Source organism: Cetorhinus maximus, chromosome 14 (genome assembly GCF_964194155.1).
Source record: "Cetorhinus maximus chromosome 14, sCetMax3.hap1.1, whole genome shotgun sequence".
Classification (NCBI taxonomy): domain Eukaryota; kingdom Metazoa; phylum Chordata; class Chondrichthyes; order Lamniformes; family Cetorhinidae; genus Cetorhinus; species Cetorhinus maximus.
Window position 1 is genome coordinate 17,827,319 of NC_135892.1, and position 26,502 is coordinate 17,853,820.

The 26,502-nt window shown below is 46.1% G+C and overlaps 1 protein-coding gene across 1 annotated transcript in view; it reads right to left on the reverse strand.

Annotated features, from left to right (window-relative positions):
• Positions 1-26,502, reverse strand: part of esr1 (estrogen receptor 1) — a 249,542-nt gene that overhangs the window by 34,187 nt on the left and 188,853 nt on the right. Inside the window, exon 6 of the mRNA XM_078556590.1 lies at positions 13,116-13,249. Coding sequence (XP_078412716.1) covers positions 13,116-13,249 — 134 coding nt within the window. The remainder of the gene's footprint in view (positions 1-13,115; positions 13,250-26,502) is intronic.

The window sequence follows — 26,502 nt, forward strand, 5'->3', positions numbered from 1 at the left end:
CTCACGTGGGTGTTCACTGCCAACCTCACCACAGGCAGGGTCCACATCCTCACCAGTCAGCACGATGGCTCATTACTCAAAATGTGTGAGGGGCCTAATATGGGCCACTCCACCCCTGGTCTGGGACCTCACCCCGCTATTGTGAGTCAGCTTTTCCTGCATGAAAACAGATGGAAAGCGTGTGAGCAGGACACACGGCAATGAGTGGAATGTTTGTGTGGTGAGCGGAGCCATGGACAGGATGAGGATGTGAGCTCCAGAGGGTATGAGCCTGATGGGGATGTGAGGGTGTGTGTGAGAGTTAGTGGTGTCGTCCCTTGAGGTGTGGGATCCCTGTGGGTGTGTGATGGGTTTGTGAGTGTGTGAGTTGAGAGTGATGAGAAGAGTGACTTACCCTGGCAGAACGGATGAGACCATTCATCCTCTTCCTGAACTGGATGGCCTGTACTCTTTTGCAGGATGTTGGCACTGACTACCACTGCCACCACCTCCCATGCTGAATTGGTGACCTTGCTTGCTGGTCTTCGCCCAGAGTAGGGGTAGAGGACATTGCAGCAGGCCTCCACTGCGTCTAGTAGGTGCTTCAGGGAGGCAGCACTAAATTTGGGGGCAGCATGTTTGCTCCCTTTGGCAGCCACCAGTTCCCAGCAGCTCCCTATCCCTTGAAGAATGCTAGCTCTGTGGCGGCCTTGAAATATGGCACCCGGTTTACTGAAGAACTGAGGTGACTGCAGGGCAGGCGAATAAGAGGACACCCCACCACTGACCTGACGTGTTTCCCGGGAATGCATCATTAATGAGGCGGGAATGGAGTGATACGGCATGACAATCTGCCATTGCGGCCAGCAGGTAAAAGGCCCTTTTTCCCGCCCCCAACCATAGTTCGTGCAAATCAGTGACGATTCCGTCCAATTTGTTTCTTTTAAATCAAATTGCTATTTGTGGGAGCTTGTGCGCAAATTGTCTGCTGTCTTTTCTACATTACAAATAGCAAATACACTTCAGAAGTACTTCATTGGTTTTGGAGCACTTTGGGACATCCTGGTGTGTTTTTTTTATTCATTCATGGGATGTGGGCATCGCTGGCTAGGCCAGTGTTTATTACCCATCACTAACTGCCCTTGCTCAGAGGCCATTTAAGAGCCAACCCCATTGCTGTGGGTCTGGAGTCACATGTAGGCCAGACAGCAGATTTCCTTCCCTAGAGGGCATTAATGAACCAGATGGGTTTTTACAACAATGGTTTCACAGTCATCATTAGACTTTTAATTGCAGATTTTTTATTGAATTCAAATTCCACCCTCTGCTGTGGCAGGATTTGAACCCAGGTACCCCAGAGAATTACCCTGGCTCTCTGGGTTACTAGTCCAGCAACACTACCACTACGTCATCGCCTCCCCGGTGGCATTGTCCTGAAAGGCACTATTTAAATGCAAAACCTTTCTCTCATTAACACATACAGCATCAACCTTTAAATGCAAGAAAAAAAATCTGCTTCGTGTGTGTTTTGTTGTTTAAAAGGTTTTGTTCCACTCCTGAGATACAGCAAGTGGTGCCATTTGGATGAGGTTGGCGAAGTGAGTGAGAATTTTCTTGGTACCACAGATACCCCCGTCGCCTTGGCGATCAGTAAAAAGCAAACTCAACAGCAGGGTAGATGTCAACATCAAAACTGCCGAGGAGAGGTTCTGCTGCAGTACCCTCCGGTCCAGATTGAGTACTGGCTGAATCACCGACAGCGGCTGAGCAAGAGCAAGGGCTGGTGGAAATGAAGCAGGAACTTGGCGGCTGAGTCCAGCTCCCGTCCTTCCTGAGGGTCAGAGCCCTGGGATTTGGACCGCAGGTGCCCGCATGGAATAGAAACATCAATCTGAAATCCAGTGCCCAATAAAAGTGTGCGTCCGCAGTCCCAGCCTCCAAAGAGTTATCCTGTTCACCTTCAGCATGTTGGAGAGATGGAAAGAGAGAGCCAGTCTGTGAGGATTCACTGCTCTATCTTGCACCCCAATTTTCACCGGGTGATCCCAGCAATCAGACTCTGCAGCCATAGTGGAAAGAAGAACCACTCAGCCCTCTATCCATTGGCAGGCGCTACTTAAATTCACACTGAAAAACATTCCACTAAATTCAGATACAGTGTGTTCCATTTCTAATAAGATTGTGGAGCACATACTTTGTATGTAAGGGTACCTGGAACTCTCTCCCGCAAAAGCTGTTGAGACTTGGCCAATTGAAAATTTCAAAACTGTGATTAATCATTTTTATTGGGTAGGAGATATCGAAACCAAGGCAGATAAATGGAGTTGAAATAGAGATCAGCCATGATATAGTTGAATGGGGGAGCAGGTCTGAGGGGCTGAATGGCCTTCTGCTGCTCCTATGTCTCTATACACTTTTCTATACTACCAATGTCACGTTCTGGCTCCCTGGCTAATGTCTCACACCTTGTCTCAATATTTTCAGTATCCTGTGCACATGACGTTCTTCATAATATAAATTGGTCTGTATATTCTGAGATTTCCTTGTGTTAAAACATTATTTTATAACCTTGTGTTACAATCCCTTTGGGGGAACCGTAAACCAAAATAACCAAATTTATCAAACAACTCCCCAATGAAGAACTTACCAACAGGATTTCACTTTTCTAACTTTTGTAACATAAATCAGAACCAGTGCAAATTAAACATGAATTAGTAGCCAAATGATACTTCACATTAAAAGGAATTTCCACTTTCAATAGTCAATACAAGAAAGATACGTCTTACACAACCACAAACATTGCCCTTCAGAACAAGAACAAAGAACAAAGAAAAGTACAGCACAGGAACAGGCCCTTCGGCCCTCCAAGCCTGCGCCGATCATATTGCCCGTCAACTAAAACATTTTGCACTTCCGGGGTCCGTATCCCTCTATTCCCATCCTATTCATGTATTTGTCAAGCTGCCTCTTAAACACCACTATCGTACCTGCTTCCACCACCTCCTCTGGCAGCGAATTCCAGACACTCACTACCCTCTGCGTAAAAAACTTGCCCCGCACATCTCCTCTATAGTTTTCTCCTCTCACCTTAAATCTATGTCCCCTAGTAATTGACTCTTCCACCCTGGGAAAAAGTTTCTGACTATCTACTCTGTCCATGCCACTCATAATTTTGTAAACTTCTACCAAGTCGTCCCTCAATCTCCGTCGCTCTAGTGAGAACAATCCGAGTTTGTCCAACCTCTCCTCATAGCTAATAACCTCCAGACCAGGCAGCATCCTGGTAAACCTCCTCTGCACCCTCTCCAATGCCTCCATATCCTTCTGGTAATGTGGTGACCAGAATTGCACGCAGTATTCCAAGTGTGGCCTAACTAAGGTTCTATACAGCTGCAGCATGACTTCTCAGCTTTTATACTCAATACCCCTGCCAATGAAAGCAAGCATGCCATATGCCTTCCTGACTACCTTATCCACCTGCGTTGCCACTTTCAGTGACCTGTGGACCTGGACACCCAGATCCCTCTGCCCGTCGATGCACTTAAGGGTTCTGTCATTTACTGTATAATTCCTACCTGTATTAGACCTTCCAAAATGCATTACCTCGCATTTGTCCGGATTAAACTCCATCTGCCATTTCTCCGCCCAAGTCTCCAACCGATCTATATCCCGTTGTATCCTTTGACAATCCTCTTCACTATCTGCAACTCCTCCAACCTTAGTGTCGTCTGCAAACTTACTAATTAGCCCAGTTACATTTTCCTCCAAATCATTTATGTATACTACAAACAGCAAAGGTCCCAGCACTGATCCCTGCGGAACTCCACTAGTCACAGCTTTCCATTCAGAAAAGCACCCTTCCACTGCTACCCTCTGTCTTCTATGACCAAGCCAATTCTGTATCCATCTTGCCAGCTCACCTCTGATCCCGTGCGACTTTACCTTCTGTACCAGTCTGCCATGAGGGACCTTGTCAAAGGCCTTACTGAAATCTATGTATATAACATCCACTGCCCTTCCATCGTCAATCATCTTTGTCACTTCCTCGAAAACTCAATCAAGTTAGTGAGACACAACCTCCCCTTCACAAAACCATGCTGCCTCTCACTAATACGCCCATTTGCTTCCAAATGGTAGTAAATCCTGTCACGAAGAATCTTCTCCAATAATTTCCCTACCACTGATGTAAGGCTCACCGGCCTGTAATTTCCTGGATTATCCCTGCTACCCTTCTTAAACAATGGAACAACATTGGCCATTCTCCAGTCCTCTGGGACCTCACCCATAGCCAGTGAGGATACAAAGATTTCTGTCAAGGCCCCAGCAATCTCCTCCCTTGCCTCCCTCAGTACTCTGGGGTAGATCCCATCTGGCCCTGGGGACTTATCCACCTTAATATTCTTCAAGACGCCTAACACCTCCTCTTTTTTGATCTCAACATGATCCAGGCTATCTACACACTCTTCCCTAGACAAATCGACCGCTAAGTCCTTCTCTTTGGTGAATACTGATGAGAAGTATTCATTTGGTATCTCTCCCATTTCTTCTGGCTCCACACACACATTCCCACCTCTGTCCCTGAGTGGGCCTACCCTTTCCCTGGCTACCCTCTTGCTTTTTACATATGTATAAAAGGCCTTGGGATTTTCCTTAATCCTGGTTGCCAGTGACTTTTCATGACCCCTTTTAGCCCTCCTGACTCCTTGCTTAAATTTCTTCCTACTTTCTTTATATTCTCCACGGGCTTCATCTGTTCCCAGCCTTCTAGCCCTTACGAATGCTTCCCTTTTCTTTTTGACTAATCTCACAATATCCTTCGTTATCCAAGGTTCTTGAAACTTGCCATGCTTATCCTTCATCCTAGCAGGAACATGCCAGTCCTGAATTCTTATCAACTGACTTTTGAAAGCCCCCCACATGTCAGTTGTTGATTTGCCCTCAAACATCCGCCTCCAGTCTAGATTCCTCAGTTCCTGTCTAATATTGTTATAATTAGCCTTCCCCCAGTTAAGCACCTTAACCCAAGGACTCCTGTTATCCTTATCCACCAGTACCTTGAAACTTACTGAATTATGGTTACTTTTCCCGAAATGCTCTCCTACTGAAACTTCGACCACCTGGCCGGGTTCATTCCCTAATACCAGGTCCAGTATTGCCCCTTCCCTAGTTGGACTATCTACATATTGTCTCAGGAAGCCCTCCTGGATGCACCTTACAAATTCTGCACCATCCAAACCCCTAGCACTAAGTGATTCCCAGTCAATACAGGGAAAGTTAAAATCACCCACCACAACAACCCTATTGCTTTTCCATCTTTCAGCTTCTATGGCAACACACACCTCCACAAGATGATGTTCTTTATTCACACAGGGTAGGTCAGGAGTCCTACCCAACAACTGCTTTCATCACTGAGGCCTGAATTTTACCCTTGGTGGCCGCGCGCGTTTGGAGGGCCTGGGACCAGTAGGGAAACAGGCCCCCAACAGTTATCGGCGCAATTTGGCATTGGCTGGCTAATTAAGACCTGCCCAGCGTGAAACGCAGCTTCCCAATGGTCGGGAAGGGCCGGGCGGGGGCCTGTTGCCCGCTGGGTCCAATGGCGACCTGGCGGCCGGCTTAAAAATGACAGAGGCAGCTCCTCGAAGGCGGCCAGGAAGAATTATATTCTGTGGCCTGGAGACTGAAGCTATGGCCTCAACAGCGGCTGGAGACACCAGGCGGGAGGGCAGGTGAGGGGGGGTCACTCGGCACCCCGCCCCGGATTTCGGATGAGTGCCTCGCGGTGCTCCTGGAGGAGGCGGCTGCCAGGAGGGGCACCCTCGTTCCCAGAGATGGCAGGAGGAGGCCACCGCACCAGACAAAAAGAGCTTGGGAGGAGGTGGCAGAGCAGGACAGCAGCCACAAAGTTGTGCGGCGCACATGGGTGCAGTGTTGCAAAAGGTTCAACAACCTGCTGCACTCCTCAAGAGTGAGTGCCGTGTTGGCATGGATCAATGCGGAGAAGCGTTAAGGGCTGTCCGTCCCCCCACCGTGGAGCTCAGGGGTGTTACAGTCCGAGTGCCAGCTGTCAATGACACCAGAGCTGGCCAAGGGGGTGAGCCCTGACTGCTTGGACTGAGTGTCTTGCTGCTGGAGGGCCACGACTCGGATGTGCCCTGCGAGGTGTTCCTCAGGTGGGGTTGGCCAGGCTGCAATGGCACTGCAGGTAGAGAGTGGGCTCACCAATGCTCCTCTGTCCTTTCAGGAGAAGATGAGCTTTGAGAGTTCACGGACAGGCAGAGAACCCCCAAACCTCCTAACATTGACCAGATTTGAGCAGGAAACCTTGGAGCTGGAGAGGCACCACGAACCTCATTCAGGCAGTCGTAGAGAGGCTGGGGTGTCAGACAAAGGTAACAGTGCAGTGCACAGAATTGAAAGTTTTGGATTGTACAACCATTCTAGTGTAGACTCTTAATTGATGGAAGCCTCAAAACTGGAGTCCCCATTCATTGAAAGACGATGGCACCATGATGCAGATCGCCATCGTCTCACCAGGGTGCCTGGCATGCACAGTGACAGTGTGATGACTTTAACTAATGACATGTATTGTTCTCCCTTAGATTCACCAACAGGCACTCAATCTCAGGACCCCAAAAAGCCACCCCTGATGCCAGTGGACCACCGGGCTTCAGCTGCACCTGCGTCACACCCACTCTCTGAACCAGGCACCAACACACATACCAACACCTTGGTGGGTGTTAGATCTTTGGCTAGAATGTCGGAGCACAGCGGTGAGGGCACTTCACACTCGCTTGAGGTGCAGGTGGAGGCAGAGAGTGTCCATGGAGTAGGTAGTCGGAAGACTGCTGGAGGCCAGGATGATGCTGAGTCGAAGGCAGATGATGAGTGTCTGGAGTCATCCATTAGGCGGCAGATGCTGGATGTTCAGCGAGATGTGCGGGAGGACCTGGCGGAGATCCATGAGGGTCTGCACAATGGAGAATTCTAGAACCAGGGGACATAGATTCAAGATAAATGGCAGAAGGTGTAGGGGGACATGAGGAAGACCTTTTTTACGCAGAGGGTAGTGGGTGTCTGGAATTCGCTGCCCAAGTTGGTGGTAGAGGCAGAAACTTTAATCTCTTTTAAAAAGTACCTGGATCTGCCCCTAAACTGATGTAAGCTGCAGGGCTATGGGCCGAATGCAGGAAGGTGAGATTAGAAAGAGCACCTGGGTGTCCTCGGGCTGGCATGGACAAAATGGGCCGAATGGCCTCCTTCTGTGCTGTAACTTTTCTATGGTTCTATGGTCTCTGTTGTGGAGGAGTCCATGCGGAGCATAAGCACTGTGTAACCCTCATGGTCGAGCACACTGCCTCCTCCATTGAGAGGGTGGTGACTCTCATGGAGAGGCAGCTCCAGGGACAGAATCAGGGGTTCCTGGGGTTGTGCTCAGACCTGCAAGCCCTCACACAGGCACTGACCTCAGTTGTTAGTGTCAGTGTGGGAGATGGATGAGGCACCCAGTATCCCAGCTAGGTGCCCGTCCATCAATGGTGAGCAGGGAGGTCCAGAGCGGTCTCATGTTGGCGCATGAGCTGCTTGTAATCTCTACAGGCTCCTCTCAGGGCACCCTGGATGACAGCAGCAACTCCTCTGCCCCTCTGCCAGTGACCATGCCATCTGATGAGGCTGTAATGACTGGGGAGATGCCAGCCATGGCACTGGCCGCTCCCTCCCGGACGGGGCCAGCACAGGCTCCAGTGGCCAGAGGACGACTGCCAAGGTCATCAAGGCCAACCAGACAATAGAGTCAGTAGCTGCTTCCAATGCCAGTGCCAGTGAGGGGGGAGGCACCCAGACGTAGCAATTGCAAACATAAGTTTAAGGCACCATGAGCACAAGAGGGACTGTTCACGGGTGATCTTCTGTTCTGTAATGTTTTGTTTATATGTTTACTGGTGTAGAAATGAACAGCAGAGATGCTAATGTTAATTTGTTTTGAGTGTGAAAATTATATAAATTTTGTTTTTGTTGTAATGGCCTGAGTACGCTTCACCTTTGTTTTGGTGCGGGGTACGCCAGTATGTAATTCTGGACGTGAGTGGCTCTAACCTTTATTGCACAGGCACTGAGTGGATTTTGGGTTGAAATGAAAGGGTCATGGATGGAAGCGGCAGCCCTGGAATGAGATGGAAGCAGATCTTTGGCAGCCTAGCTGAAGGAGCGTTGGATCAAGACATCCCTAGTGTCCCTGCCTCCCTGGCGGTTACAGAGGTCTGCCTACACATCCTCAGCTCTCTCCTCACTGTGCCCCTTTTCTGACTCACTACTGGATTCATCCTCTGTGGCCTGTGGAGTTGCCTCAAGATCCTCTTCCTCCAGTGGGTCCCCCATTGCCAGTGCCAGATTGTGGAGAGCGCAGCATACAACCACTATCAGTGACACCCACTCTGGGGGGTATTGTAGTGCTCGCCCTGAATGGTCCAGGCATTGGAAGCGCATCTTCAGAAGACCTATGGCCCTCTCTATCGCCGCCCTTGTGGAGGCATGACTCCTATTATAACGCTGCTCTGCCTCTGTTCTTGGGTGGCGGAGAGGCGTCATAAGCCACCTTATTAACAAATAGCCATGGCACCTGGGACTGTCTCAGGATATAAAAGTCATGGGGGCTGCCAGGGTACTTTGCACAGACTTGCAGAGTCTGCGTCTTATGGTCACAAGCTATCTGTACGTTCATTGAGTGCAACCCCTTCCTGTTGACGAAGGCACCCGGCTGACCCGCTGGCGCCTTGATGGCCACGTGTGCGCAGTCGATTGCACCCTGGATGTGAGGGAACCCAGCAATCGCTGCAAACCCTCAGGCTTGCTCAGCCTGGCTAGCCTCATCCATACGAAATGAATCAATGCCATTACCCACCTGAACAGAGCTTCTGTCAGCAGCTTGATGCAACTGTGGACAGCTGATTGGGAGACTCCACAAAGGTCCCCCCTGAAAAGAGCCGGAGGCACAGACGTTGAGGGCCACTGAGACCTTCAGAGCCCCTGGCATGGGGTGTCCACCCACACAGTTGGACCTAATCTCAGGCCCAATCATCTGATAAATGGAGGTCACGGTCGCCCTGGAGAGGCGGAGCCTCCTTCGGCATTGCACCTCGGACATATTGAGGTAGCTGCATTGCAGCCTGTAAACCCTGGCAGCAGGATAGTGGCGTCTTCTGTGGCCCCTTCCGCCTTGGGCTACCTGCTGGCCCTGCGCCCCTCGTACCTGCGCCTCTCCTCCCACAGGTCCCTCCCCTGGAAGCTGTATTGGGCCACCTGGCCTCCTCTCCCTTCTGCCCCTCTCTTCCTCCTCAGAGGAGGTGCCACCAGCGGAGACCACAATCCCCATCACCAGGGTAACGGAAGGCTGCCTGATACCTGGAAGGGTCCACACGGTCCGAATCCTCAGGGGGCCTTTGGGGTGGGGGGGGTGTGGCTTCTGACAGAAAGATGGCGACAAGCCTGTAAGCATCTCGAATGTCCTGAATAAAAGTTAAGCCTTTTCGCACCAAACTTACTCCCCCCTCGAGCGATTACATCTGGCGACGAGGAGAAAGCCAACTTATGCCGTTCACTTTGCCCTGGTTGCTGTGAGTAACACACGGTTCAAAAACAACGAGGGCCCTGCAGAGTTTTAAAAAAAAAATGCGCCCAGAAAAAGAGTTACTGCAGTTCTAACAGTTTCAAAAGCTTTTCTTTAAAAAGGGAAGCGGCCCATGATCACAGGGATCCCGGGAAGCACGGGAAACTCTGGGAGCTGAGGGCCGCAGACAGCCTTGAAGTTTAAAATAGACGGGACCTGCAGAGTTCAAGAAGCAGCAACAGGGGAAGAGTTCCCACGGTGTTTTCTTTAAAAGAGGGCACAGAAAAAGCAATCCAGCCCCGATTGCCGGTGAATCCCAGCCGAGATCCCAAAAAGAGCAGGAAAACCGCAGAGCCAGGACCGACAAGCTGCCGACAGCCGTGGTTTGAACAAAATGGTCACTGTCTTAAAGCGGTAACCACGCTTAAAGTGGTAAACGCGAGGAAAAGGAAAACAGCCGACGCTTGCAGAGGCAAAAAGATAAAGAAGACTTACAGATCAGGCCGTTGTTCGGGTGGGTAGATCCGTACGATGTGGATGCAGGGGATTGCAGTCAGTACGCCGAGAGACTCAGCTTCTATTTGATTGCGAATGAAATTACTGACGAAGATAAACGTAGAGCTATCCTGCTGAGTGTGTGTGTGGAAGCAGAACGTATAATCTTATCAGAAACCCGGCTGCCCCGAATATGCCCAGTACTAAGTCGTACAAGGAGTTAGGGGAGCTTGTGAAGTCGCATCAGCCAAAACGGTCTGTAATTATGCATCGCTTAAAGTTCAACACGAGAGTTCATGCTCCAGGGAATCTGTTGCTACCTTTGTGGTGAACCTGAAACATCTGACCGAGTACTGAGAGTTCGGGGATGCCTTGAAATGATACGCTGCGGCTCAGACTTGTATGCGGGGCGAGTGACAACGCCATACAGCGCCGCTTGCTTGCCGAATTGGATATTACTTTCAAACACGCTCTGGAACGTTCTCTCGCCATGGAGAGCGCCGCAAACGATTCTCAGGATTTGCAGCACGTGAATAATGGGGCAGTGCACCAAGTTAGGCAGAAGCCTGCCGCTGAGCGTAGCGCAAGGAGTGGCACAGCAGATTGTCAGCGCGATTCCCTGTCCGCCGAACAAGGAGCCAGGAAGACGAGTTACAATGCGTCAGCTGACAAGGTATGCATTTGCTATAGATGTGGCGGGAATCATGGAGCAGGCAGATGCAGATTTAGAGAGACAGAGTGCAACTATTGCCACAAGACAGGACACCTGGTACTAGGCAGTGCAGAACAAGGAACAAACAAACGGCAAAGCGCAGAACGAATCTGATTGAGTTAACTGACACTGCAGAAGCTGATGCTGCTGATGTACACTCTGTATCGTGTGAATGCTGTTAAATCTGAGCCTGTTACAGTGACAGTGCGGGTGAATGGCGAGTAACAGCAGGTGGAGGTGGACACCGATGCTTCAGCTACCGTTGTTGGGGAGCACACGTTCAAGTACCTCAGTGAAGGGCAACTCCGCCGAGGGCATAAAAATACCCCAGAGAGAAGGCAACAAGAGGCCCAAGAGTGAGGTCAACAAGAGAATAAACAGTTGATTGCCCCTCAGGATCAAATGGAAAAGGAATGAGTGACCATTCAGCAACATGAAGAAATGAAGACCATCTTAAGCAGCAGAATGGAAGCTCAGAAGTCAAGGAGGCTTCACTGAATTACAGGAAAGCTGAAGATGAAACAAGTGAGCTTCGCAAAGAAAAGGAAAATGAATGTAACACTGAACAAACTGAAGAGCCAGTTGGCAGAGAAGACTCAGCAATGTTCAATATTACAGGAGGAAGCCAAAAGCTGCAAGGAACTGACCGAAGAGCTGACAAAACCATTGAATGGAAAAGAGGAGGCATTGAAAGGAAAAGCCGTGGGACTTTCCAAGTTATGAGCGGATAATGAAGCCATGAGAAACACAATTACAGAACTGAAACGAGTTCAGGCTTCGCCAGAGACGGACCTGGCCAACAGTGAATCCAAAATGATGGACAAGGAGAAAGGTCTGTTGCAGACAGAGAAGGAAAAGACAGAAATGAGATCAGAAAATGTAAATTCAACACTGAAACACAAGGCACTAGGAGAAGAAAAGATTGAGCGGAATGAAAAGATTCATAAGCTTGCAAAACAGCTTGGCTGAGATTGTGAGACAAGTGGAAATGAAAGTTCCATTTGCAATCCAACAAGGACATGGTGGACACCACAGGAAAAGAAGCTCCGAGTCCACTCCAGAATGAACAGAGCACAAATTCCCCTCGGAAGGAATGGGCCAAACCCAAAGTGTCCAGAAAAAAGCAGACGAGTTGATAACAAAGGGAAATCCAACTCGAAGGAGGGCAAAAAGCTAATCAAATGGGGAGGGCCAAGTACCAGAAACACAGAGTACCTGCTACCATCCCTCTGAACATGACAGACCGCGATGCGGAAGAACGGCCTAGCCTCAAGGTCGTCCCCACAGACCACCTTCATCCGTAGTCACAAGAGACGTTACATTTGTTAATTTTCAGACATGATATTGTTGTTAATGTAAGGAACTTAAGGGGGGAGGAAATGTAGTAACTAGATTTATTGTCCCTCCCTCCTGTCAACCAGCCATCGTGTGACGTGGTTGCGGAGACTTCAATAAGTTTTTTGTGTGGGCAATGCTTTGAGGGTGTGGCTCCTGACAGGGAGATGGCGACAAGCCTGTAAGCGTCCCTACATGTGTCCTGAATAAAAGTTAAGCCTTTTTGCACCAAACCTGCTCCTCTCTCGAGTGATTACAGAAGCCATTTCCTCATTTTGCCCACTATGTTGTCTGAACACAGAGGCTCTCTCCAATCCGTTGCTGTTATACAAGTAAGTTGAAACCATCTGTGAGGGCTCCTCGGAGTTCGAAACCCAAAGCTCCCATTGGAGCAGTGGGAACAGTCGCAGGAGAGGCACCCATCACTGAGCCGAGGACCTACATCACGGAGGTTGCCACTGGTGTTCTAAGCTGCTCAATTCCTGTAACCCAACCAATAGCCAGGCAATATCACCCCTCAATGCTGTGTATTTGGAGATTAGTGTTTCCTCAAAACACGGCATCTTCTAGTATCTGCCATGAGAAAGGTCTGTATCCCTAGTCAGCTCAGGAGGGGTAATCTCTGTTCTGAACATCTCTTATCATCGTTCCCTGATCCATGCTACTTCTCCTTTTTAATTATGCCTTCTTCTTCACCCTGAGCTTCTTCCTCTACAGTGCTGATTAACTTTGTCTCAATCTGTGTGCATGTGATGATGGTGACCAGTGTTCTTCAGGTGCAGAGTGAAGACCATCTCTTGCTCTGTGAAGATAGTAGGTGGGACATCACAAGTATCTCAGCATGTTGATCCATTTGGATACTGTTTTATCAATATATAATCTCATAAGCACTGGTGTATAGTCTGCACAGACATGTCGATGTGATGTATAATGTCAATCACAGAATGTGTGAGTAAAAGGATAATCCAAAGTGAAGCTATAACTTACCGGAATTCAGCAGAATGATGGCCTTCAGGCAGATGTACTCCTCACACTGGAGTTTTAGCAGTCGGAATCGTGACACTGTTGCTAGGAGCATATCAAATATTTCCACCATCCCTTCAACACATTTCCCTTCATTCCTGAAACACCAAATTGAAGACATAAGTTTAGTGAGCTACTTCTTAAAAAAGCTCTGCAGCTTCCTGGAATTTCAGCACTTAAAGGCAAAACAGTAGATATCTTTGTCTCGTTTATGAAAATAACCAACTGCGTAAACATCATTGTAAACAGATCAAGTCGGTACATAGGCAAATCGCAGTTCAATGCGGACAAGTGTGAGGTCATCTGATTTGGACCCAAGACGGTAATTTGGAATATTTTCTTCAATGATCAATGGACTAGAAACTGTGGAGGAGCAAAGAGTTTTGGGGGTCCAAGTATACAATTGTTTAAAGCTAGCAGACAGCCACGAAAAAAAAAATCAAAAAGGCAAAATGTAAACTTTTATCTCAAGGGGGCTGCAAAACAAAGAGGTGGAAGAGATGCTTCTGTTGCACAGAACTTTGGTCACAGCTCACCTGGAGTACAGTTTTGAGCCCCTCACCTGAGGAAGAGTATATTGGCCTTTGAGGGTGTACCGTACAGTGCAGAATCACCAGAATGATAGAGAGACTTAGGGAATTAAATTGTTAGGGCAAATTACATAAACTTGGCTTCTATACCGTTGAGTTTAAGAGGTGATCTAATTGAGGTGTTATGCGTTTAAAAAGATTTGATAGGATCGATACAGAGAAATTTTTATGTTCTCGTGTGACAGTGGCAAGGATGTGAGGACATAATCTTAAAGTTAGATCTAGGCCAGTTAGGGGTGAAATCAGGCAGCGCATTTTCACATAAAGGGGAGTAGAAATCTGGAACTCTTTCATACAAACATACAAATTAGGAGCAGGAATAGGCCACTCGGCCCCTCGAGCCTGCTCCGCCATTCAATAAGATCATGGTTGATGTGATTGTAACCTCCACATTCCTGCCCAATAACCTTCCACCCCACCCTCCCTCTGTTAATCATGAATATACCTAGCTCTGCCTTAAAAATATTCAAAGGCTCTGCTTCCACCGCCTTTTGAGGAAGAGAGTTCCAAAGACTTATGACCTTCTGAGAGAAAAAAAATCTCCTCACCTGTCTTAAATGAGCGACCCCTTATTTTTAAACTGTGACCTCTAGTTCTAGATTCTCCCATAAGAGGAAACATCCTCTCCACATCCACTGTGTCAAGATCCCACAGGATCTTAAATATTTCAATTAAGTCGCCTCTTACTCTTCTAAACTCCAGTGGATACAAGCCTAACCTGTCCAACCTTTCCTCATAAGACAACCCGCCCATTCCTGTTATTGATGAGATCACATCTGGAATACTGTGTACAGTATTAATCTCCTTATTTAAGGAAAGATGTAAATGTGTTAGAAGCATTTTATAGGTTTACTAGACTAACACATTTACATCTTTCCTTAAATAAGGAGATTAATACTGTACACAGTACTCCAGATGTGATCTCATCAATGCCCTGTACAACTGAAGCATAACCTCCCTACTTTTGTATTCAATTCCCCTCACAATAAATGATAACATCCTATTAGCTTTTCTAATTACCTGCTGTTCCTGCATACTAGCCTTTTGTGATTCATGCATCAGGACACCCAGATCCCCCTGAATCTCAGAGCTCTGCAATCTCTCACCATTTCGATAATATGCTTTTTTATTCTTCCTGCCAAAATGGACAATTTCACATTTGCCCACATTATACTCCATTTGCCAGATCTTTGCCCACTCACTTAACCTATCTGTGTAACTTTGTTGCCTCCTTACATCCTTTCCACAATTTACTTTTCTACCTATCTTTGTGTCATCAGCAGATTTAGCGACCATACCTTTGGTCCCTTCATTCAAGTCATTTATATAAATTATAAAAAGTTGAGGTTCCAGCACTGATCCCTGTGGCACACCACTTGTTAAACCCCACCAATCAGAAAAAGACCCATTATCGCTACCCTCTGTTTCCTGTTAGCTAGTCAATCTTCTATCCATGCCAATATGTTATCGCCTACACCATGAGCTTTTAATTTCCACAATAGCCTTTGAGGTTGCACCTTATGAAATGCCTTCTGGGAATTCAAGTACAGCACATCCACCTGTTCCTCTTTATCCACAGTACATGTGATTCCTTCAAAGAACGCCAATAAATTGGTTAAACATGATTTCCCTTTCACCAAACCATGTTGATAGCCTTGAATTTTTCTAAGTGCCCTGCTATAATATCTTTAATAACAGCTTCTAACATATTCACTGTGACAAATGTTCAGCTAATTGGCCTGTATTTTCTTGTTTTCTGTCTCACTCCCTTTTTGAATAAAGGGGTTAAATTTGCTATTTTCCAATCTAATGGAACCTTCCCCGAATCCAGGAAGTTTTGGAAAATTAAAACCAATACAGCAACAATCTCACTAGCCACTTCTTTTAAGACCCTGGGATGAAGTCTATCAGGACCCGGGGATTTGTCAGCCCACAGCTCCACCAATTTGCTCAATATTACTTCTCTGGTGTTTGTAATTCTCCTGGGTTCCTGCCTCCCTTCCAATTCCTGATTTACAGCTATTTCTGGGATGTTGCTTGTATCGTCTATAGTGAAGACTGATGCAAAATACCTGTTCAATTCATCTGCCATCTCCTTATTTTCCATTATTAATTCCCCAGACTCGCTTTCTATAGGACCAATGCTCATTTTGCTAACTCTTTCCTTTTTTAAACATCTATAGAAACTCTTACTATCTGTCTTTATATTTCTAGCTGGCTTCCTCTCGTACTCTAATTTTTCCCTCCTTATTAATCTTTTTGTCATCCTTTGCTGTTCTTTATATTCTGTCCAATCTTCTGACCTGCCACCCATCTTTGCACAACTTTATTTTATTTAAATTTAATACTGTTTTTAACTTTTTTAGTTAACCACAGATGGTGGGTCCTCCCCTTGGAATTTTTCTTTCTCATTGGAATGTATCTATTCTGTGTATTCTGAAATATACCTTTAAAAGTCTGCCACTACATCTCTATTGACGTATCCCTTATCCTCATTTGCCAGTTCACTTTACTAGCTCTGCTTTCATGCCCTCATAAATGCTCTTATTTAAGTTTAAAATACTAGTCTCAGATCCACTCTTCCCCTCAAACTGAGTGTAAATTTCAATCATATGATCGCTTCCATCTAGGAGTGCCTTCACTATGAGGTTATCAATTGATCCTATCTTGTTGAACAATACCAGGTCTGGTTGGCTCCAGAACATGCTGTTCTAAGAAACTATCCCAAAAACATTCTATGAGCTCCTCATATACACTACAGTTGCCCATATGATTTTTTTCAGTCTCTATGTAGATTAAAATACCCCATAATTATCGCTGTGCCTTTCTGACAAGCTCCCATTATCCCTTCCATTATACTCTGTCCTACCATAAAGTTACAATTAAGAGGCCTGTACACCACTCCCACAAATTGTCTTTATCATTTCTCATCTCAACACAAACCGCTTCTACACCCTGGTTTCCTGAACTTCGGTCATCCCTCTCTAATGTGCTAACACTATCATTAATTAACAGAGCTACCCCTCCACTTTTTCCTAACTTCCTGCTCCTCCTAAATGTCATGTACCCTTCAACATTCAGGTCCCAATCTATATCATCCTGCAGCCATGTCACTGTAATGGCTATCTGATCACTTATTTCTATTTGCGCTATCAGTTCATCTGGTTTTGTTTCAAATGCTATGTGTGTTTAGATACAGAGCCTTTAGTTTTGTCCTTTCATTATTTTTGTAACTTCTAGCCTTATCTGCTGATTTACTCTTAGATTTGTACCCTCTTTCCCTTCCTGTCACGTTCTGTTTATCATTTCCCATATTAGCACATTGCTCTCTTGCCTTATCTCTACTCTTTGGTTTATCATATCTTCCCAAATTTGATCCCTTGCCCCCACTATTTAGTTAAAACTCTCTCTACTTCCTAGTTGACGCAGCTCACTAGAGCATCAGCCCCAGCACAGTTCAGTTGTAGGCCATCCCAACAGTTTAGCCTCCACTTTTTCCAGTACTGGTGCCAGTGACCCACAAACCAAAACCCACTCCCCCAAAAGGCTGTAGGAGTTGGGACAATCAGAGCTTTCAAGACTGAGATAAATATTTGTTGGGTAAGGGATATCAAAGGACACAGGCAGGTAAATGTACCTGAGGTAGAGAACATCTATAATCTAATCGAATGACAGAACCAACTTGAGGGGCTGAATGCCAGCTCCTCTCCCTAATGTTTCTATGTAAACAGTATTACATTCCTTTAGAGTAGAGTTTTAGTTCAAATGACATGCTTTGTCATTGAAAACACTTTATGTGTCAGATTAACTATTTAGGTGCTTGATTGTGGTAAGATGAAGAACAAAACTTTGTATTTTTATAACATTTTTAAAATAATAAAATAGCCTAAGCCACTTCACAGGAGCATTATAAAGCAAAATTTGACATTGAGCCATGTAAGGAGATACTAAAAAGCCAATAAACAAAAGCTTGGGCAAAGAGGTAGGTTTTAAGGAGCTGATAAAAGGAGGAAAGAGAGGTAGAGAGGCAGAGAGGTTTAGGGAGATAATTCCAGAGCTTAGGGTCTGGGCAACTGAAAACATGGTCTCCAACGATGAAGCAATTAAAATCTGGAATGCTGAAAAAGCCAAGATTATATGAGTGCAGGGTGTGATAGGGCAGGAGGCGACTACAGTGATAGGAAGAAGCGAGGCCATGGAGGGAGTTGGATGAGAATTTTCAAATTGAGGCATTGCTTGACTGGGTTCATAGGAAATGAATGAGCACAGGGATGATGGGTGAACAGAACTTGGTGCGAGTTAGGTCATGGGCAGCAGAGCTTCGGACGAGTTCAAGCTGACAGAGGATAGAAACGTGTGAGGCTGACCAGGAGTGCTTTGGAATAGTCAAGTCCAGAGGTAACAAAGGCATGGATGAGGGTCTCTGCAGTCGATGATGAGCTGAGGTGGGACAGAGGTCGGGCGATGTTAAGGAGATGGAAATAGGTGTTTGTAGTGATGGTGTGGATATGTTGTTGGAAGCTCATAAATAATATTTATATTGAAACTTTACGGCAAGTGACATAAATTGTAGGAAGAAATAAATATTAATGTAGGCAGTCATTAGGGTTATTGATACTGTCTTTGCTGATACTAATGCTAATTCCCAATGTATGAAAGAATTCTCCAAAGACCATACTAAATTGGTTCTATACGTCAGTAACATCATGAATAAAAATTAAAGCACCTTAATATCTTTTGGAATATATTGTAAATTAAATTCCCTCTGTGCACTTGCTGCTCTGTGCTGCTGTTTTCTCATCCCTTCAAAAAGGGGCCCAGCTAACTTTCACAGAGCATCACTTGGGCATTGGGAGCTACCTATACCAGCCTAATGCTTAAAAGCCCAGGTTTCAGGCTCGGCCCAAGTTTCAATTAGTGAGCAGCAGAGCAGTACAGATCTGGAAAATTCCAGGTTCGATTCCCCAATCCATGTCGTAAACTGATTTGAGTTTCAGTTTCTGCAATAATCCACAACACCCCTGGTTTAGGGAAGGTAAATTGGCTTGAATTCCTCCACTGGGCAGCCACAAGCACTATTAAAAGAGAGTGAGGTCAGGTGGTGGTACTCCCATGGTTGAATAATCTGTTAACACTCACTGCCCAAGCTCACACTGAAGAATAGGGCTGGGAACCCGCCTCCTGAATCCCCAAAACCTGTCCACCATCTACAAGACACAAGTCAGGAGTGTGAAGGAATACTCTCCACTTGCCTGGATGAGTGCAGCTCCAACAACACTCAAGAAGCTTGACACCATCCAGAAGAAAGCAACCCACCTGATTGGCATCCCATCCATCACCTTAACCATTCACTCCCTCCACCATCAACGCACAGTGCCAGCAGTGTGTACCATCTACAGACTGCACTGCAGCCACTCACCAAGGATCCTCCAACACCATCTTCCAAAGCCACGACCTCTACCACCTAGAAGGACAAGGGCAGCAGATACATGGGAACACCACCACCTGCAATTCCCCTCCAAGCTGCACACCACCCTGATTGAAAACATATCACCGTTCCTTCACTGTTGCTGGGTCAAAATCCTGGAACTCCCTTCTTAACAGCACTGTGTGTATACGTACACCACATGGACTGCAGCGGTTCAAGAAAGCAGTTCACCACCACCTTCTCAAGGGCAATTAGGGATGGGCAATAAATGCTGGCCTAGTCAGCAATGCCCACATCCTGGGAAAGAGTAAATAAGGAAAACTCCAAAGATAAGAGAGAGACCGCGGAAAAACAAAGTCTTTACATCGCAATAATTTTTAAAATCTTCAATGTTTTCTTTTTCTTTTTCAAGTTATATCAATTAGGCTCTACATGTTAATATGAAAGATAGTTTTCAACCTACTCATGCAGCCAATCAACAATAAGGAGTACAGGGAAGCTCAATAGTGATGAGACGTCAGTTTGGGAGTCAGAATGAGAGCTTAGCACAGGGTGAGACAGGTATAAGAGAAAGTCTTATTCGTAATTTGTGTTAAAAAGATTTAGGGTGTTTTTAATGATTACAGAGTTTCTCTTGAATGTGGCCCTTCTACACATGGATCAGCGTGCACTTGAGGAGCAGTCAGGCACGACTTAGATCAGGGTAATGTGGAACTCATGAAGACAGTTCTCTACATTACTGGCCCAATCATTTCTCAACGGGATGATCTCTAATGGCCCAGATTTTCCTTTCAAATAACTTTGGGCAATGGAAAGATGCACTGTTAAACTCAAATATCCAGAAGTTGCCATCCGAGTTGCTTGCCATTAGCTTTGCGGAATAGCTCATTCTCTGGCTCACCATTGAAATGCATTGAATGGCATGAAGTTGCTTTACTTGTGTGTTAAGCTACAAATTAAACTGACCACTGAAAGTATTGTCTGTTTCAGTCTAATCACTATTTTAACAACGTGGTAGGGTTAATTATTGCCAAACAACTTCTCTGGCAATTAAAATTAACTATTACAAGTGCAGAGCCTTATTCCTTCAACATTTAATTGTTGTTGGAGATCTTTAAAAAAGGAAATTTTATTTTGTTTACTTCTCCTTTCCATCTCTTCTTTTTCTCTCTTAATCCAATCTTCCTTTTCGTCTTTTTATTTCCGCTTCTGTACCTGATTTGACATTGCATTTTCCCACCCTGATTTCCTCCTCAGTACTTGAACTGTTAATTTCACAATCCTTCAAGTTAATTGGTTAAGAAAATATACAGTCACTTGCCCTAGGTCCCAGATATTGAGTTTCCCTTGCTGCAATGTTATAAGCCTGCACTTTCAGCAATTTGCAAGCAAATTATAAACTTAAATGTGCAAGGGCATTCTAATTAATGGCAGATGCTGTTAGGTTCACACTTCCAGCGAAGTCTGGCACTAATATCTTCAAACTACGTGTTGAAATGCTCACAGTAACACTTATTATTCAGAGGCCTGTTGTACTCAGACATAATCATATTGCCATATTCTTGCCAGAGGTTGAAAACAAAGCCAACCTGAAAAGATTACAAAGGGATTCAAATAGAAAAGTAATGATCACGGCAATCAGCTAAACTGGGATGTAGAATGGCCGAGTTTGCCTCAGGATGTGGTCTGAAATACCATTACTTAATGGATGTGGTCACGTGAAACTCTTGAGCAGAGGCTGCCAGTGACAATCAATAGACTGTAAATCTCACTAGCACTGTGATATTAAATTGCTGTAACCTTATTTTTTGCAGAAGATTTTGAGACATTTCATTGAATGGTTTAGAAACTGTACAAAGAAATGGAGGGGAAGATTTTTAACTAATTCCCAGGTGTTAAGACAGGCCAAGTGGACTGGTTGTCCTTTATAAAAATCATTAAGAATAAAAACTGGCACTTTTCTGTAGTGGGAGGTTTATCCCATCATCAGGTTTAATGGCCAGACAACAGGTTGAAAATCCATGCCAAAGTGTTCCATGGCTCCCACTATGGCTGATAACCCTCACTCACTGATTTACATTGATTTTATGTCATGTGTTCCTGGTAGGAAATCAGTGGATAAATGGCATAAGCGGCTTTAAAAAAAAAAACAACCATTTAAGCTGTTGCTTCAGGATTACCTGAATCTTGGGTTGGAAGTTATAGCGGGAGATTGGGACAACCTCTGTTCCAATTCTACTTCAAAATCTTTGGTAGTTTTCTATCTAAAAGCTTCATCTTCAATCACCCCATTTCTTAAAAGAAAACAATAGGACTAATTTTTCCACCTCTGACTCCTTGATCACAACAAATTTATTTGGTGCAAGATCCAAAATGGCTTCCACAGAAGCTCTTATATATGACGTTCTCTGGGCAGCTGGGACCACAGACAAAGGGACATGAGCACAAACTGGTCAAATGCAAGTTCAGGACTAGGTCAGGAAGGAGTCAGTTCCTCTAGGACCCTCATAGCTAGATAGATGTCCAAACCCTTGGGGACGTTTGAATATTGACTCAGGTGATTCCACTACCAACAGAGTCAAGCTGAACAGTCCACATATAAACAGGAATGAACAAAAAAACACAGGTCTTCTGACCTGCAGCCAAGCATCATTGCCGGATGGGTGGTAAAATACACTGGGTGTTTAGATATTAACCTATTACTCTGTTAGATGAAGGACTCAGAGCACGATGGGTTCCTGAAATCATTTCCCAGTAGTGTAGTGGAAGAAAGAACTCTGGCATCTTTCAAGAGGAAAGTAGCTGAGGGAAGTGGGAGGGCCAGGTATGGGTGGAGCATGCTAATAGGGCAAGATGTCCAACTGCCTTCTCCAACTATGCTTTTGCTTGTGAAGTTATCTCACGACAAATGGAACAATAATTGATCAATGCAATGTTACACCTTATGATATTAGGAGCAAAATTCAGAACTATTGTTGATTATTACAGGGCTTTTAAGTGTTTACTATGAAACAGCAGACAATGGGAGTGCAGAGAGGCTCTTCACTTTATATTTGAAGCTAATCTGGCCCTGTGCCATATTTAAAACGTGACTGGACAGCACACAGCACACAGCAGAATACAAGATTCCCAGAAGCACCAAACACACAGACTGTCAAAGAGATGCCCAGATTTTGGCTACGATGGAGGGGTACAATTCCACTACAATAGTTCTAACCTACATCCTCGGTGAGATATTTCGCACATATCAAGACATCCTGGTAAGCGTGAGTGAACGCGATGTTGGACACAGTCAGTGGTTAATGAGGTGCTGGCATAAAATGGTTCCGAGAACGGGATCGACATACACATTTCACACAGTTCAAATTTTATTCAGGCGAAACGGTACATCAACTCAAAAAGGCATTTTCTTCAACAAAAACTTGCATTATTATCATAGTAAAATATCCCAGGGCTCTTCACAGGAGCGTAATCAAGCAATGTTTGACAGGAGCCGCATGAGGTGATATTAGGGTGGGAAGCTTGGTCACTGAGGTAGGTTTTAAGGAGGGTCTTAAAGAAGAAAAGCGAGATGGAGAAGGAATTCAAAGCTTTGGCCTTAGACAACCGAAAACACGATCGCCAATGATGGGGCGAAAAAAGTGGCAAATGTACAAGAGGCTGGAATTGGAGGAACAGATCATTCTCAGAGGCTTGTAGAGCTGGAATATGTTAAGTTAGGGAGGCTGGGAAAGGATTTAAACACAAGGATAAGAATTTTAAATTCCAGGCATTGGTGGAGCGGTGCCAGCTGCTGGCGATGCACCTAACTGAGACCCAGGATCAGCAAGGGACCCAGGCCACAGGGCTAGCGAGAGCAGGATGGGGGTTGTGGGAAAGGAGGCAGGTCCACTGGCTAGAGGGGGGGGGTTGGAAGAAAGGGCAGGGAGGTGGCTCTCAGTGGGTTCCATCCCTGCCTTCCTGATGCTGGGTCTGTGATCTGGCCCTGAGTGCCTGACAGGCGACCCTCCCATTCCCTCCTGAGCACCACCCCACCCCCCCGCAACCCCAACCAACCAGGGATCCTGCAAGCAAACCCGACAAGGTTTGCTTTTCGGGCTTCCTGTGTGGCGACTCACCCACCCACCGCTGATTGAATACCAAAGGCAGTGGCAGTGGGACGGGACCCTTAACTGGGCACTAATTGCTCACTTAAGGGCCTCAACTGGCTTCAGGGGTGGGAAGGAGCTTGCCCACACCAGACTTAATCGGGGCAGAGGCGAAGGTGGCTGGGTCCTCGCCTGGCACCTTCTCGCCTGATTAAATGCCACCCCCCCCTCCAAACTCACCTCAGGGGAGGGCATTAAATCCCGCCTTAATGTGGCTGATGTAAACGATAATTTAAAATAAAAAAAATCCAATTAAAATCAATGGGTGAACCCTGAACTGCAGGAGATGCAGTGACAGCATCAAAAGAACGGCAAGAAAGAAGGCCGACTTGAAATTCTTAATGGTCCAAAGTAGATTGCAGAACAAGCTCAGCTGCATGTAATGTGACTAAGGCACAAGGCGTATAAATGTTCAAGACAGATCTCAAAAGAAAAGATTCATGACCAGGAAGGATCCCAGTATTCTGATGATATTTGTCCCAGAATAATCCTTGTTCCAACTGAGAGGAGGTGGAAATTGTTTTGTATCGTGTCTATCTTACTAGTTTGTAACATCTCTAATGTACATGTAATCAAGCCCTTTGTAAATATGCCACAGTTGCACTGAGAATGATTTATTCTAAAATCTGGGTGTCCGCTATCTGCAGCAATCCTTCTTGAATTTCTGTCAGTATTACTCTCATGCCCCATGTCATAAGGTGCACAATATCCTCCTTCTCACCACTAAGATGTCAGCTTCATTCAGTTCCCTTATATCCATTCATGAGGAAACAAAAATAGTTCAGAGGATGGGACAAGACACACAAAAGTGAGAAATCCACTCAAGGGAGAATTGTCCTGGTCAGAGGAAGCCTGTGTGCTGTTGAACAATAGGAAGAGTTGTTCCTGTGTCCTTTAGTGGACTTTCTTTGAGCTATTGCAAATATGGAGCAGGCTCTGCACCAAACAGTGAGCAAGGGAACACCTCAGCTGCACTAGGAGGAATGCTGACTCCTCTACAGTCTCCACCTGCCTCTCCCCCAACATCATTCTAGATGCTTGTGGAGGAGATGATGCTCCTGCTTGAGCAAGATATTGGCAAAGGTCATGCAGGACCTCCCAGATACATACATTACACAAGTGGAATTGGCGCAGTTGGAGCTTCAGATAGACCGCTGTTCCATCCATTCACTTAATGGTGCAAAATCTGCAGCCTTGCTCCTAGTTGCTCCAGGAAATAACTACTCAGGTCTCTCCAACGTTAATTGAATATTATTATGGAGCCAGCATCTATATCTCTTGTTACCGAGGTGCCCTCATCATCTGAGGTGTTCTCCAGGACTTTGATTGGCCAACATGTTGTCTTAAAGCTCAGCAGACACAATGGGGAGGACCGTATATCAGTAGAGCAAGCAAATCATTCATTGAAAATATTGCTTTGTTCGAACATTGTTTTCAATATTGTACAGAGTTCCACTTGCAATGAGGACATGGCTAAGAAGGATGATTATTTCCTGCTCGTTTCAAGGTTGTATTTCAAGCTGTGGCTGAGAAAAATAAAGTGACTGGTATATTAGCTTTAGAATAGAAACTGGTTCTTTACCTTTTAAATTGGGATTAACATTGAAAGGATTCTAGATGTTTCAGTAGGCTCGACACTCAACACTGTGGAGCAGGGGTCAATGCAAATCAAAGTCTAAACTTTGCAACCAGACAGTAGGGTGCATGTCAGTATTTTCAGTTGTCACCCTTGAGTACTCATGTTTCTGGTCATTCAGACATAAGGGGCTGCATATTACGGGGGTGGGGGGGCCGAAGCAAAGATGGCGGGAAGCCGACTGACTGTACGCCAGCCTGCCCAGCAGCCGTGACAGGCTGCGGGTGGGCTACATTGCCTGACAGTGGGACTTGCGCCTCTCACTGCCGAGGAAGTCACGCCCTCGGCAGCTGCCGGCCAATCAGATTGGCCAGCCGCTCCAGCAGTCCTGGCAACGCCAAGAGTGCAACCAGTCCAGAGAAGAAGGCCCAATGGATCCCGGAGCGAGGTAAGTCTGGAGCGAGGTAAGCCCGGAGCGAGCTAAGTCCGGGGTGTTGGGCGGGGAGGGTTCCGCCAGTTTAGGGAGGGGGTGGGGGGTTGGGGATGTTGGGTTTTGGCGAGCAGGCAGGTAGGAATAAAGGTGGGGGGTGGCTACTATCTCAGAGAACTGCCCTTCTGATGCACAAAGGGCAACCTCAAGGATAATAACTCCCCCTTCCTTCCCGCCCTTTTAAAAAGCTTTTTAAAAAACAGCCTGCCCAATTCCACCCAACTTCTCACACCAACCAGCTGCGTGGGCAGCTTATCGGGGTCAATTGGCTTGTTGACAAGCTCAGTTGACCCTTGATTATTTATTTAAATATGGCGGACGGACTGCTGATTTCGGGACCCACCCACGTACAGTGTTCTGGGAGTGAGCTCAGGGGTGGGCAGGAAGGTGGGGTTGGTACCTGCTCTATTTTACATGCCCATCCTGCCGAAAACGTGCGCGGCGTGGATGTGTAAAATCCAGCCCAAGGCAGGCGTTGAAACTGTGGGGGCCATTCGGGGAAGCACAAGAAGACTCATCGCTCACATTGACTGGAAGACAAGTGAAACTTGAATTTCTCAGCTCTAATAAAAATTTGGCTGAATAATGACCTTATAAATATAAGACAGTAAACAGTTTGGAAAAGGGATACAACTGCTGGTTAAACCATGACACTAGGCCATGGGGAACAAAGGTTCAAACTCGCACAAGGCTGAGGTAGGTTGGAGTGCGAAGACGAATCATACTGGACTCGAAACGTTAACTCTGTTTCTCTCTCCAGTGATGCTGCCAGACCTGCTGAGTTTTCCAGCACTTTCTGTTTCATTTCAGATCTCCAGCTTCTGCAGTATTTTGCTTTTATTAACTGTAGGGTGGATGATGGGAGTTCCAGGTACAACTGTGAAGGGGAAAGCTCCAGAATCATTCAGCAGACAGTTGGATGCTGCAACGGAAGACTGGGTGTCCTTCGACTTTCCGACTGTGTGACAAATTTCTTTTTTGACTTCTATCCCCTTTGTCTTCCTTTCTGACTGTCTTGTCTTTAGATCTCATTTCACCTGTAGGATGGATCCTTCAGCAGAGTGTCCAGTCACTCTGCCGACTGTAAACAGTCAGATACATATTGCAGACCGTATCTCT